This window comes from Pseudochaenichthys georgianus, chromosome 17 (assembly GCF_902827115.2).
Source record: "Pseudochaenichthys georgianus chromosome 17, fPseGeo1.2, whole genome shotgun sequence".
In the NCBI taxonomy this organism is placed as follows: Eukaryota; Metazoa; Chordata; class Actinopteri; order Perciformes; family Channichthyidae; genus Pseudochaenichthys; species Pseudochaenichthys georgianus.
This window is the reverse complement of record NC_047519.1, coordinates 43020110-43034850: the sequence shown is the minus strand read 5'-3', so window position 1 is coordinate 43034850 and position 14741 is coordinate 43020110. Positions and strand designations below refer to the sequence as shown.

General features: G+C 41.8%; 1 protein-coding gene across 1 annotated transcript in view; it reads right to left on the bottom strand.

Moving 5' to 3' along the window:
* Positions 1–4: 4 nt before the first annotated feature.
* efr3a (EFR3 homolog A (S. cerevisiae)) overlaps positions 5–14741 on the bottom strand; it is a gene marked incomplete at its 3' end in the record, with an annotated part of 130557 nt that continues 115820 nt past the window's right edge. Inside the window, exons 9-16 of the mRNA XM_034104938.1 lie at positions 14484–14562; positions 10901–11036; positions 7338–7505; positions 6308–6422; positions 5418–5469; positions 4922–5094; positions 2476–2551; positions 5–103 (exon numbers count right to left, since the gene is read on the bottom strand). Of these exons, the coding sequence (XP_033960829.1) occupies positions 5–103; positions 2476–2551; positions 4922–5094; positions 5418–5469; positions 6308–6422; positions 7338–7505; positions 10901–11036; positions 14484–14562 (898 nt within the window). The remainder of the gene's footprint in view (positions 104–2475; positions 2552–4921; positions 5095–5417; positions 5470–6307; positions 6423–7337; positions 7506–10900; positions 11037–14483; positions 14563–14741) is intronic.

Genomic DNA, 14741 nt, shown 5'->3' with positions numbered 1-14741 from the left:
TGGTGAGGACAGCGAGCGTGGTGAAGAGCAGCTCGAAGTTTTTATGCCCGTTATCTTCCTCCTTACAGCCGAGGAAGATGTGGCGGTACAGCTGCTGCCCGTGCTAACGGAGAGAGGAGAGAACAGTTAGAGAAAGGGTCTGATTCAAACTAATACACGTATTCAAATAATTAACCTGTTCAGCCCCGAGCCTGTTTTCAGGTCTCGGGCTCCCAAGTGACTTTCCCAGAACAACCGACCATATCTTCTAAAAAGGGATAAATTAATAATCTTTTTTCTCAAAGCAGAACAATATTTTAAAGTAAATTCAGATTGAACATAGTAAAAAAATGTAAATTATAGTGTCCGTCCAACAAAACCATTACTTAAAGTGAAAGCACCCTTGAATGATGGGATGGTAGACTAAAAGCTTTAGGAATCCAAACCACAACATATGATAAGTACCCTGTGTCAAGATTGATGCAAAACAAGTGACCTTTGACCTTTTTAGACAGATTTAGAACAAAAAACCTCTTCTGGGGTCATTTGGGTGGATTTGAAGTATCTCTGAGGTGTGTGGATAGTGCGTTGGTGTTGGGATCAGGGGAGCACAGGTTCAAACCCCACTGCAGTCAGCATGTCGTTGTGTCCCTCAGACGCTTCACCCCAAAGTGCTCCCGTGGGGATCGCCCACAGTGTTGAGTGTGTGAGTCGCTTTGGATAAAAGCGTCTAACATGTAATGTAATCTCTGGAACCCATTGGTCGATGTTGATGATTGGCACCTCTTTTGAACCGTTAGAGCCAATAGAATCGAGAGGGAAGTTCCTAAATCCACCGACACGTTACCATTGAGGACAGAGTGATGCGCAGCCAGCTTGCCCAAACCGAAAGCTACGCCACGCTCTGAAAACTGAAAATACGTTTATAGCCATAAATATGATGATGGATTATCAGTAATCGTTCAAAGTGACACAGAGACTCTGGATTAGCCCTCAGCAGCGTTGTGTGTTGTCTTTCCTGGCTTCGCTGTCCTGAGTTCTGGTCGCTCAGTGATGGAACGTATACCTCTAGAATCTGTGGAACCTTAGCTTTCATATGCTATCTAGTTCGTGCAGATCCGAAAAGTAGGGGGGGGGGGCTCCCGCAACATCTTGCAAGAAACAGCGTCTGAGGGCTTCTTACCATTTAACAAACTATGATGTGTCGTACCCACCTGACGGGAAGAAACTCAGCTAACTGACGATATGAACCGTTGTTACCGAAACAAAACACAACTCTAACGCCGAGCCTCTGAATGAGCACAAAGCGAAACTTAGCACAGAACTCACGGTAGAAATATTGCATACTTCATCGGATCTGCACGAACTAGATAGCATATGAAAGCTGAGGTTCCACAGATTCTAGAGGTATACGTGTCATCACTGAGCGACCAGAACTCAGGACAGCGAAGCCAGGAAAGACAACACGTAACGTAGCTTTAGGTGCCAAAACGGCAAACACGTCTTACCTTTGCTGATTCTGATCAAAAGTCGTGTTCAATGGCATTAAAACGATAAACGCTGCTGAGCGTTATTCCAGAGTCTCTGTGTCACTTTGAACGATTACTGATAATCCATCATCATATTTATGGCAATAAACGTATTTTTCATATAGAGTGTGACGGAGCTTCCGGTTTTGGGCATGCTGGCTGCGCATCACTCTCATTCACCAATGGTAATGTTTAGATGGATTTAGGAACTTCCCCTCGATCCTATTGGCTCTAACGGTTCAAAAGAGGTGTCAATCAACAACATCGACCAATGGGATCCAGAGAAATGGAAAATCCACCCAAATGACCCCAGAAGTGGGTTTTATTTTCTAAACCTCTCTAAAAAGGTCAAAGGTCACTTGTGTTGCATCAATCTTGACACAGGGTACTTGTTATATGTTATAGTTTGGATTCCTAAAGCTTTTAGTCTACCATCCCATCATTCAAGGGTGCTTTCACTTTAAGTAATGCTTTTTTTCCCGACGGACACTGTAATTTACATTTCTTTACTATGTTCAATCTGAATTTACTTTAAAATATTGTTCTCATATTATATATTGGGCTCAGCGGTGAACAGGTTAAAGTGTGATATTAACCTTTCTGGGAACGCACGAGTCTTAGCAATGAACACAGAAGATACTGTAGTTCAAGTGAAGAAACAACAGGATGTGCAACAGAGTGAACAATGGAGGCTGCATTCAACCAGACTTTGGGAAGACTTCTCATTTAAACAGACGATGGAGAAGGGGGTTATGTTTAGAGGCTTGAGAAGTTTCTGTCTTTTATTTCACAAACATCAAGCATTACGTCATGAGCATGTTCTCAACACTGAGCCATGTTCGTGCTCAACTCTCTGGCTATATGTTGCACGTCTGCACAGCCCTCCACTTTAAAGTATAACACACTGTAGTTCTGTATTGTCCTATATTAAAGGGCACGTCAGGATGACCGTAATGTTGTGTTTTACCTTCTTCATGAATGCAACGTCTTGCTTGGAGATCTTCTCCCTCTTGATCTTCAGCGCTGCAACGTTAGGAATGATTCTGGAACACAGAGACACACACATCAGGCGTGCAGGGTGTGACATTAACTGTTATAAGGATTGCACCAGTGGCGGCCGGCCCATAGAGGCGCTAGGGCCGCCCCACCTCTGGCCACATACAACATTTTTTTTTAAATAAAAAATATTTAAAAAATATATATATTTTATATTTTAATATTTAATGAACAAGGTAAATATCATACAATTAGTATCACAAAAATGTATAATCTACAATACGATCTCGTTTAAAATGGTGTTACGATGTCTAAAGTTACTGATAAGTCACCTGTTTCCTGCCTGGCCTTGCCCATGGCATTAGTTTATCATTACGGGGCAGAGCCCCCGAGCGAAACAGCAGCAACCAGCACGTTGCAAAAGTCTCAATAGTAAACTGTGCCGTCGAAACATAATTTCAGCCAATCAGCGCCGTCAAATATTTTGGTCACGTGGGCGCTCACGTTGGCGCCCATGTTGCTTACGTGCGTTGACGTGAGTTGTTTTTTAGACTCGTGAGTGACCGAGGTGACGCAGTATTTGGATGAGAATGGTGTGCAGGTGGAGTCGCCGCACCTCGGTCCGCCCAAGAGCTACTCTCCAATCCTTTTGAAAGGAGAAGTTTGGGAGATTAATTGATACTTAAAGACCTTGGACCGGACCAACCCGATTCGTATATATCACAGCAAGCTCGTGAAAAAGACAAAACGTATCAACGAGGCTTCTCACATGGCTAGCTGGATGCAAACAGGTAAATACTATCTTTTGTTTCCCATGCTTGCTCTTCAAACAGCCGGGGACAGATACGATCTGTTCAGAAACTAGACAGAAGTGAAACAAGTACAAACCACAGACTGCCTGTGTCATGGAGAACACAGTCGCTCGTTTATTTATGTCTGTAGGCCGTTGTTGTGAGTGTGGACGGTCGGAGCGTATATAGCGTTAGCTTAGCCAAGCTCCATTCAGGGAACAAGCATTCTAAAAGGTGTTTCTCTGCCGTCTGTCTGCAGACTCGTCAAAGCATGAATTCATGGTTTTTACTAACCGGTATCAGTGTGTTGTTACGTCGGCATCATTTAGAAATGTGTATTACAATGTAATCACGGTAAAATATGTTCATGTTGTTGTAGCTCCCGAGCCAGCGCGTCTTGTTTGAATGATGCGAGTAAACACAGCTGGCAGCCGCGGTGAAACTCGAGCGACTAGAGCGATGCGATAGGAGCGTTTAGAGCGAAGCGAATATTCGCATCGCGTCCGGTCTGAACGCAGCATTAAAGCGAGCTCCGCGCTGCACTGGAAACGCGCCATTACATCACCAGAAGTCCTGATTTAAGGGGTCATTTCTCAACAGCCCCACCAAAAATATTTTCCACCAGCCGCCACTGGATTGCACTTATGTACACATTTGTTGTACTCCAAGGTTAGGGTCAACTTCTACTCTACTCCATCTCAGAGGGTTTGAGTACTACATTTGACTGCACCATCTATATGTTTTACTTTAAAGTGGCCCTATGCTGCATGATAGGTCCCCTTTAAGTACATTGACTACAATTACTAATCAATCTCATCCACTTTATTTAAGTAAGGATTCAATTAGTGCTGTAAAAATGATCGCGTTAACGGCGGTACTTAATTTTTTGAATTAATTGCGTTAAAATATTTAACGCATTTATCGCATGTGCAGAATGGCCCGCCCCATACGTGCCTCCAGCGGCAGCGCCAGGGTATGGCTGGGGTAGGCTACACCCATACCAAGAAATGGCTTAGCCCCACCGTGAAAAATGATGTTAAAGTAAGCAAAATAAAGTCAACTCCCGAGGAGTAAATTGCACAGACAGCAGTTAGTCAGACTGATTTCAGGAGCCACGGTTTTGAAAACTTTTGTCACGTAGTGATCGTCTTCTCAATAGAACATCTTTGATAACGGCGTGGTGTTGTTGCAGGAAGTCCCGACGGAGAATACTCTTGCCGTAGTTCAGGGCAGAGCCATATAATAGTAATAATATGGCTCTGGTACAGGGGTGCACATAACTGGTACGCAGGGTATGGCGTAATCTGAAATGCGTCCCGTCACTTGTGTCACAAAGCGCATTTGCGTACCGACGTACTTGTGAAGCTTTTCCAGAAGGCGGTTCGATCCCCGGACGACAGAGTCGGTCTCCGTGTGCACAGACAGGCTGCTGTTAACGTCGGTCTGTACAACGGAACTGAGCCAAAACTACGCCAACCGGCTGCGGAGGGAGACTCCCCCCCCCCCCCCACATGTGTGATGTGTGTGTGTGTGTGTGATGTGTGTGTGTGATGTGTGTGTGTGTGATGTGAATTCTATTTCTGTGAAAGGTGCTATACTAAATAAACGTATTATTATTATTATTACCTGATGCCGCGTAGCTTGGCGCGGTTGTCGTGGCGATCGATGACGTTGTGCAGGATCTCCAGAACCAGCTGACGCAGCTCTCCGTCCTCCATCAGAGAGATGGAGAACAGAGGGTCGAGGAAGGGGGGGGACAGAGCCGCCGCCATCGACTTGGACTTGAAGGAGGAGGTCACCTGAGGGGAGATGCGTCATGGAGGCGTGAGGCCGCTACTGGTGTCACTTCAGCCATAGGGACACACACACACACACACACACACACACACACACACACACACACACACACACACACACACACACACACACACACACACACACACACACACACACCACACACACACACACACACACACACACACACACACACACACACACACACACACACACACACACACACACACACACACACACACACACACACACACACACACACACACACACACACACACACACACGTTGATGTTGCCTTCAGTCCAGTTTGCAGTTTGAAAGCACTCACCATGATGAGGGAGCTGAGCAGCATTGTCTGGATCCTCTTGGTTCCCTGATGCCTGAGAGGAAAATCAACCAGTCAGAACCGGAGGAGGAGGAGGAGGAGGAGGAGGAGGAGGAGGAGGAGGAGGAGGAGGAGGAGAAACGGTGTTATCTTCATGTTGGATTATCTCTCCTCCCTCCTGAGCTCAGAGGGATTAGTTTATCTTTCTCTTCACTGCAGGGAGCAGGAGGTGAAGAGAGGACAGAGAGTGTGTGTGTGGCCTAGCTTTACTATCCTTGTGGGGACCTACATCTGTTTACACAGTCACGTGTGGGGACTCGCCTCCCTTATGGGGACATAATGGAGGTCCCCATCATTAATTTTAGGGTGAAGACTTGGTTAGGGTAAGTCTCCAGGAAATGCATGTAAGTCAAAGTAATGTCCCCTGAAGTGATGTATTCATGGTATACATGAAGGAAAGAGGGAGGGAAGTAGGAAGGAAGGAAGGAAGACAGGAGGGAGGAAGGAAGGAGGGAGGAAGGAAGGAAGGAGGGAGGAAGTGAAACAATGAAAGTAAGGAAGTAGAGAGAGAGGCAGGGAGGGAGGGAAGGAAGGAAGGAGGGAAGGGAGGAAGGAAGGAAGGAAGGAAGGAAGGAGGGAGGAAGTGAAACAATGAAAGTAACGAAGTAGAGAGAGAGGCAGGGAGGGAGGGAAGGAAGGAAGGACGGAGGGAAGGAAGGAAGGAAGAGAACAAGTAAAAGGAAGTAAGTAGAGAGAGAGATGGAGGGAGGGAGAGAAGAAAGGAAGGAAGGAAGAAGGAAAGAAAGGAAGGAAAGGAAGGAAAGGAAGGATATACAATCAGAAAGAAATAGTGTGTGTGTGTGTGTGTGTGTCTGTGTGTGTGTGTCTCTCACCCTATCTTCACGGTGTCCAAAGTGTGGCAGGGGGTCCCGTAGACGGGCACTTTCCCCATAATGAACATCATGACTTCAGCTCGCTGGTAGTCGGGCAGGTTTCCCCCGAAGAAGCCTGGCAGGGAACAGGAGGCACGAGAGGGACTCAGCATTCAGTCATCAACACTTTTTGATCGTTCAGGAGCAACGGCTACAGGGCGCACATCTCACGCTGCGTGGCCAAGACGTTTTCCAGAGCTTCTCAACGTAATGACTTTTTTATGAAACTCTCAAAATTTTGACTTTTTCAGAAAATGACTTCATTCTGAAAATCCTGACTTTTTCCTGAAAATCCAACATTTTTCCTGAAAATCCAACATTTTTCCAAAAATCTCAAAATTAAGAATTTCCCCCAAAAAATATCAGCATTTTGTATTTTTTCTGAAAATATAAAAATTCTGACTTTTTTTATGAAAATATGAAAATTCTGATTTTTATGAAAATATCAAAATTCTGACTTTTTTATGAAAATATCAAAATTCTGACTTTTTTATGAAAATATCAAAATTCTTACTTTTTTATGAAAATATCAAAATTCTGACTTTTTTATGAAAATATGAAAATTCTTACTTTTATGAAAATATTAAAATTCTGATTTTTTCATGAAAATATCAAAATTCTGACTTTTTTATGAAAATATCAAAATTCTTACTTTTTTATGAAAATATCAAAATTCTGACTTTTTTATGAAAATATGAAAATTCTTACTTTTTTATGAAAATATCAAAATTCCGACTTTTTTATGAAAATATCAAAATTCTGACTTTTTTATGAAAATATCAAAATTCTGACTTTTTTATGAAAATATCAAAAATGTCCAGCGTCATTAATAGAAGTCAAAAAGTGGAAAAGGGAAAATTGTGTATCATGAGAATGCAGCTTTTCGACAGCACCACCCAGTTCAAACGGCCATACTTTGCATTAGGAGGCACTTATGGACTCAAAATAACACATGTAAGTTACAGAAATACACGTATCCATGGTGACGTACCGATGGTCTGGATGATGGCGTTCTGCACGATCCTCTCCTCGCTCTCTTTGCTGCGTCCGGAGGAAACGCTGCTGCTCGAGTTCCTCCTCAAACCTTCTCCTGTCTCAAAGTCCACGCTCATCCTCAGGTGTTTCAGCAGAGTGTTGAACACCTCCAGCACCGTGGGGCCTACACGCACGCACGCACACACGCGCACACAGAGACACACACACACAATATATCTAATATTAATATGTTTTTGATCTAACATAACATTGGATTTTCACCTTTTAAACATCACATCACTTTCCATATCTCACAGTGGGAGTTATTGAACCCTCCAACAGGATGTGATCAAGCCCTCCAAGTGTTCATTTGATTATGTATTTAACAGGGACTAAAACACATCACAAACATTTACAGACAGGATATTTAGTTTCAGATATCTTTAGAAAACAACCCAAACAGTTCTCTCCTCCACGTATACCACTACAGGATGTCTAGAAGCTCCTCTACCACAGGATCTGCTGAGGAAAAAGTACACACAATCCGATCATCAGGGGTGTCAAACTCAATTTCATCGCGGGCCACATCAGCATTATGGTTGCACTCAAAGGGCCGGTTGTAACTTTAAGACTATATAAAAATACATATATAAATATATCATATATATAAAATAATGTATTATATTACATCATTGCCTCTGCATTGGATTATCATCGGATAGGGTAATAACTTCATAATTAACTACGTCTGAAAGCAGAAATCGAGGGCAAGTCTCTTCAGTGCGTAGGTCTCAAAATGATTTAAAAAGAAAAGCCAAATTCTGGAGAAAAAATAAATAGAAGTGACATTTTGAAATAAAAATCTAATTCTGAGAAAAAGGAATTCTATGAAAAAATGCAAATTCTGAGAAAAAAGTCATATTTGAGATGCATTGTGGGACATGTAGTTTATGGGCAACGTGCTTCTGTAGCATGTAACCGTATAATAAACATATTATATTCTTTGCAAGCTCTTGTGGGGCCACATAAAATGAAGTCGCGGGCCGAATGTGGCCCCCGGGCCTTGAGTTTGACACCCCTGATCTACGGCACTAAAACACACATTTTGTGACTAAGAATCACGTCCTAATCTACATTAAAACTTCCCCCACATCCATGGATCTTCACAATGCTCCATAACGACAGGCGTGTGTGTGTGTGTGTGTGTGTGTGTGTGTGTGTGTGTGTGTGCGGACTTCTCTACACATGTAATCTAAATAAACCACACTCATACTGTACCGAGCCACAGATTTGGAGGCATCCTGATTTCACTCTCAAACCCTTCCCCTTCTTTGGTCTCTTGAATCATTCCTGTCCAGGCGGCATGAGGTAAATACAACTCAATACATGAAGTGTTTTTAAATCAATGGGATGCCTTCAGGGAACCAGATGCTTAGTTCTCATCTCAAGGGGGTTTGAATTCATGATTATTCAATTAGCAGGCGAGCACACACACACACACACACACACACACACACACACACACACACACACACACACACACACACACACACACACACACACACACACACACACACACACACACCCACACACACACACACACACACACACACACACACACACACACACACACACACCACACACACACACACACACACACACACACACACACACACACACAACACACACACACACACACACACACACACACACACACACACACACACACACACACACACACACACACACACACACACTTGAGTGGAAAGAAACCACTGAACGAACGACGGTGTGGTCAGAACACATCTTTTTAAAACACCTGTTTCCTGTTAGAGATAATACAATGAAGATACATAATAAATGGTGTTATTATATATTGTATGTGTTCCCTGTACAGCACTTTGGTCTATTGAGGTTGTATTATGTCCATCCATCCATCCATCCATCCATCTTCTCCGCTTATCCGTGGTCGGGTCTCGGGGTAGCAGTTCCAGCTGAGAGCCCCAAACGTTCCTTTCCCCTCATCAACCAGCTCTGACTGGGGGGTCCCAAGGCGCTCCCAGGCCAGAAGAGATATAATCCCTCCACCTGGTCCTAGGTCTACCCCTTGGTCTCTTCCCAGCTGGACGTGCCTGGAACACCTCCCTAGGGAGGCGCCCAGGTGGCATCCTAACTAGGTGCCCGAACCACCTCAACTGGCTCCTTTCGACGCGAAGGAGGAGCGGCTCAACTCCGAGTCCCTCCCTGATGACCGAACTTCTCACCTTATCTCTAAGGGAGACGCCAGCCACCCCGCTTGTATCCGCGATCTCGTTCTTTGGGTCATGACCCATCCTTCATGACCGTAGGTGAGGGGAGGAACGGCCCGGTAGACAGAGAGCTCTGCCTTCTGGCTCAGCTCCCTTTTCGTCACACGGTGCGGTAAAGCGACTGCAGTACCGCTCCCGCTGCTCCGACTCTCCGGCCCATCTCACGCTCCATTGTTCCCTCACTCGAGAACAAGACCCTGAGATACTTGAACTCCTTCGCTTGGGGTAAGGACTCATTCCCTACTTGGAGTGGACAGTCGTATTAAGTGTGCTATATAAATAAATAAAGATTGAGATTGAGATAAGGGGATGGTCGGGTAAGAAACAATATGTCGGCCTTACAGATGTAGGACTCGTGACGACTGTACGTTGCTCAAGACGGAACAAAGTCAAGTGGCTTTTTGATATCTTAATATGAAGAAGGTGGTGTTGTGTTGCGTTGGATAGAGGTGTGCAGAGAGTTGTTGGAGGTTAGAAAGGACTGTTAGACGGACAGGAAGTGGTTCAGGTTGGGGCAATTAATCAACATGTAACCAGTGTTGCATTATGGGCTGAAATGTGGTAAACGCTCATTTCTTTACAGGCAACATGTGTTAATAATCTTCTGAACGAAGTAGTGCGGGGCTTCAGAGACGTCCCGCCTTCAAATCATATTAAACGGACTTAAAAAATGTTTAATTGATATTAGTTCCATATCGTACATTGGGCGCCATGATAGTACTACAAGCCCAGTTTGATTCTGAGATGTCGGACCAGCATGCCTCCTGTTTCGTCTTTCCACTATAATACGCCCGAAAAATAATCTAATGACGATATTGTGAGTATTTCCAGCAGTGGGAATGGTGCGGTCAGATCAGTCTCAAAATAAATAAATGCTCACCGAAGGATACACACATTTATCCGGGATGTATATAAATATTTTTCAATGCACGCACACATTGTATCTCTCTGCATTTGGGTGTGGAGTTGTGAGACTTTCCCGACGCCATTAGATTCGCAATTGCATTTTTTTAAAGTGTCTGTAGCCAATCAGATGTCTGCTTCATTTTGCGTTCACATCGTAGCGTAACATCTAACATTTTGCGCTGTCCGGCGGCGGCTATCCAACTCGGTTTAGATTGAACCACGCCCAGTTCCGCATTAACGAAGTTCTGCATGATTGCTTCGTGGAGGTATATAAAGAGAACTTCCCCGATTTAACGACGTCTACACCCTCTAGCTTGGAAAAAACAATACAATCAATACCATAACAGTCTTCCTCTAAACTCACCCACGGATCCTTTAGCGGCGATGGCCACGGTCTCCAGCAGAACCTGCACGATGCCGGCTCTGACCCGCGGCGTGTTCTTGTTGTTGGTGTCCAGGTGGTTCAGAACCTGCTGGATCACGTGGTGCGAGTGCTGAGCCTGGAGCGGGACAACACAGAGACATGAGGGGGAGCTCACTTCCTGCCATAACTCCACTACTCTGTACATCTTATATCGACATGCATTGTGTGTTTAGAATGAGATGTATTGTCAATGTTAAACAGACTGTCAATTTTTAGAACATCTACCCAGTCCCAAAACAGGACTCTCATGTAATTGGTCCATTGTGACTGAACATGTGTGATGACTTTTTTAAAATTGGAATACTGAGATTTTCTGAATAAAGTCACCTATTTTAATTTTCTGAAAAAAGTGAGACTTTTGAGAAAAATTTACAAATCTCAATTTCTACAGAAAAGTCCTAATTTCAGAAAAAAAGTCATAATTTCAGGGGAAAAAAGCCATAATTTTAAAAAAAAGTTAGAATTCTGTAATTTTCTGAAAATAAGTAAGAATTTTTCGAACAAAGTCAAAATGTGGAGATTTTCAGAAAAAAACATAATTCCGAGAAAAAGTTGGATCTTTTTGAAAAGTCTGAATTCTAAAATGTTCAGAAACATTTCAGAAATGTCGGATTTTCTGAATAAAGTCACCTATTTTAATTTTCTGAAAAAAGTCAGACTTTTGAGAAAAATTAAGTAATAACTCTTAATTTCTACGGAAAAGTCATAATTTCAGAACAAAAGTTAGAATTTACAAAAAAAAGTTAGAATTCGGAATTTTCAGACCAAAATCTGAGTTCTGTAATCATCAGAAAAAAAGTAAGAGTTTTTTGATTTTCCGAAAAAAGTCAACATGAAATCTTCAGGAAAAAAAATCTGAATTCCGAGAAAAAGTCTGAGTTCTAAAATGTTCTGAAAAATTTCAGAAATGTTCGATTTTCGGAATAAAGTAAGTATTTTGAGAAAAAAGTAACAATTCCTACATATTCAGAAAAGTGTAGGAATTACAATCTGTTTAACATTGATTTATTGTGAATGTTCAACAGATTGTCCAGCTTTAGAACAAGTACCCAGTCCCGGAGCAGGACTCTCATGTAATTGGTCCATTGTGATCATGTGACTGAATGTGAGCGACAGCCTGCTGGCTTTGTGCTTCCTTCCCAGTTTAAATATGTGCAGGAATAATTACCATCTGATTTGCATTGTGATCGTGAGCATCTGACATTCTGACAGTGTGGGCCATCACATGTTCTCTCTAATCAATCATGATGACCAGAGGTGGGAGGTAGTGGAGTACAAATACTTAGTTACTGTACTTAAGTTCATGTTTCTGGTATCAGTACTTTACTACACTACTTATTTATGACTTTCTACTTCCTACATGTTGAACCCAAATACCTGTACTTTCTACTTCTTACATGTTGAACTCAAATACCTGTACTTTCTACTTCTTACATGTTGAACTCAAATACCTGTACTTTCTACTTCTTACATGTAGAACTCAAATACCTGTACTTTCAACTTCTTACATGTTGAACACAAATACCTGTACTTTCTACTTCTTACATGTAGAACTCAAATACCTGTACTTTCTACTTCTTACATGTTGAACTCAAATACCTGTACTTTCTACTTCTTACATGTTGAACTCAAATACCTGTACTTTCTACTTCTTATATGTTGAACCCAAATACCTGTACTTTCTACTTCTTACATGTTGAACTCAAATACCTGTACTTTCTACTTCTTACATGTTGAACTCAAATACCTGTACTTTCTACTTCTTACACGTTGAACTCAAATACCTGTACTTTCTACTTCTTACATGTTGAACCCAAATACCTGTACTTTCTACTTCTTACACATTGAACTCAAATACCTGTACTTTCTACTTCTTACATGTTGAACCCAAATACCTGTACTTTCTACTTCTTACACATTGAACTCAAATACCTGTACTTTCTACTTCTTACATGTTGAACTCAAATACCTGTACTTTCTACTTCTTACATGTTGAACTCAAATACCTGTACTTTCTACTTCTCTCATGTTGAACTCAAATACTTGTACTTTCTACTTCTTACATGTTGAACACAAATACCTGTACTTTCTACTTCTTACATGTTGAACACAAATACCTGTACTTTCTACTTCTTACATGTTGAACCCAAATACCTGTACTTTCTACTTCTTACACGTTGAACTCAAATACCTGTACTTTCTACTTCTTACATGTTGAACTCAAATACCTGTACTTTATACTTCTTACATGTTGAACACAAATACCTGTACTTTCTACTTCTTACATGTTGAACTCAAATACCTGTACTTTCTACTTCTTACACGTTGAACTCAAATACCTGTACTTTCTACTTCTTACATGTTGAACCCAAATACCTGTACTTTCTACTTCTTACACGTTGAACTCAAATACCTGTACTTTCTACTTCTTACATGTTGAACTCAAATACCTGTACTTTCTACTTCTTACATGTTGAACTCAAATACCTGTACTTTCTACTTCTCTCATGTTGAACTCAAATACTTGTACTTTCTACTTCTTACATGTTGAACACAAATACCTGTACTTTCTACTTCTTACATGTTGAACTCAAATACCTGTACTTTCTACTTCTTACATGTTGAACACAAATACCTGTACTTTCTACTTCTTACATGTTGAACCCAAATACCTGTACTTTCTACTTCTTACACGTTGAACTCAAATACCTGTACTTTCTACTTCTTACATGTTGAACTCAAATACCTGTACTTTCTACTTCTTACACGTTGAACTCAAATACCTGTACTTTCTACTTCTTACATGTTGAACTCAAATACCTGTACTTTCTACTTCTTACATGTTGAACTCAAATACCTGTACTTTCTACTTCTTACATGTTGAACTCAAATACCTGTACTTTCTACTTCTTACAAAGCCAGCAGGCTGTCGCTCACATTCAGTCACATGATCACAAAGGACCAATTACATGAGAGTCCTGCTACGGGACTGGGTACATGTTCTAAAAATGTACAATCTGTGTATACAATTAGTAATAGAGTATTCAATATCATACTTAAAACACAATTAATATCGGTAAAATATGTTTTTAACAGTACAAACACAAAGAAATACATAAGCTATACTGTGTACACATACTTAACATTTTGCCCGATTCATCCAATAACATGTCCACAGTATGTTTTGCAACAGGAGACCATCTCTTGAAATACACTTCTTTTAGCAATAGAGACAGCATTAAGTCTTTCTGTCCATTTGATGAGATATTAACATGAATGCACACTTAATGTATTCATCCCCGATTCAAAACATCTGTAAAGTCGGAATTTAACATGATTGCTATTTTACAAAACACTGGTAGTTTGAGAGTTTTATATCAGGTCCTTTTTGATGTGCATTCACAAAAATAAGAAGCATCTTGGTCGTTTTCCTGCAGAATACTTGTGTTCGTCCCACAGAGATACTGCACATATTCTTTTGAGCCCATTGCATGTAGAGTCGGGCTTCTTGAGAGTACTGTACCTGGATGGAGTACATGATGATTCTGAAGCAGGACACAGCGAACTCATTGGGGTCCCACAGGTGGTGGTTATCCAGGTGGCTGAAGGGCAGAAGATCATCGTTAATACAACTGATATAATACAAGGCTGCGGCCGTTACAGATCGACGAATATAACGAGGTAATGCAGAGGAGGGTTCGATATAAACAAGAAGAAACATCCCAGCGCTGATGTTAGAAAAAGGGCAGTAAAGTAATGTTAGATTTAAACTTGAACTTCA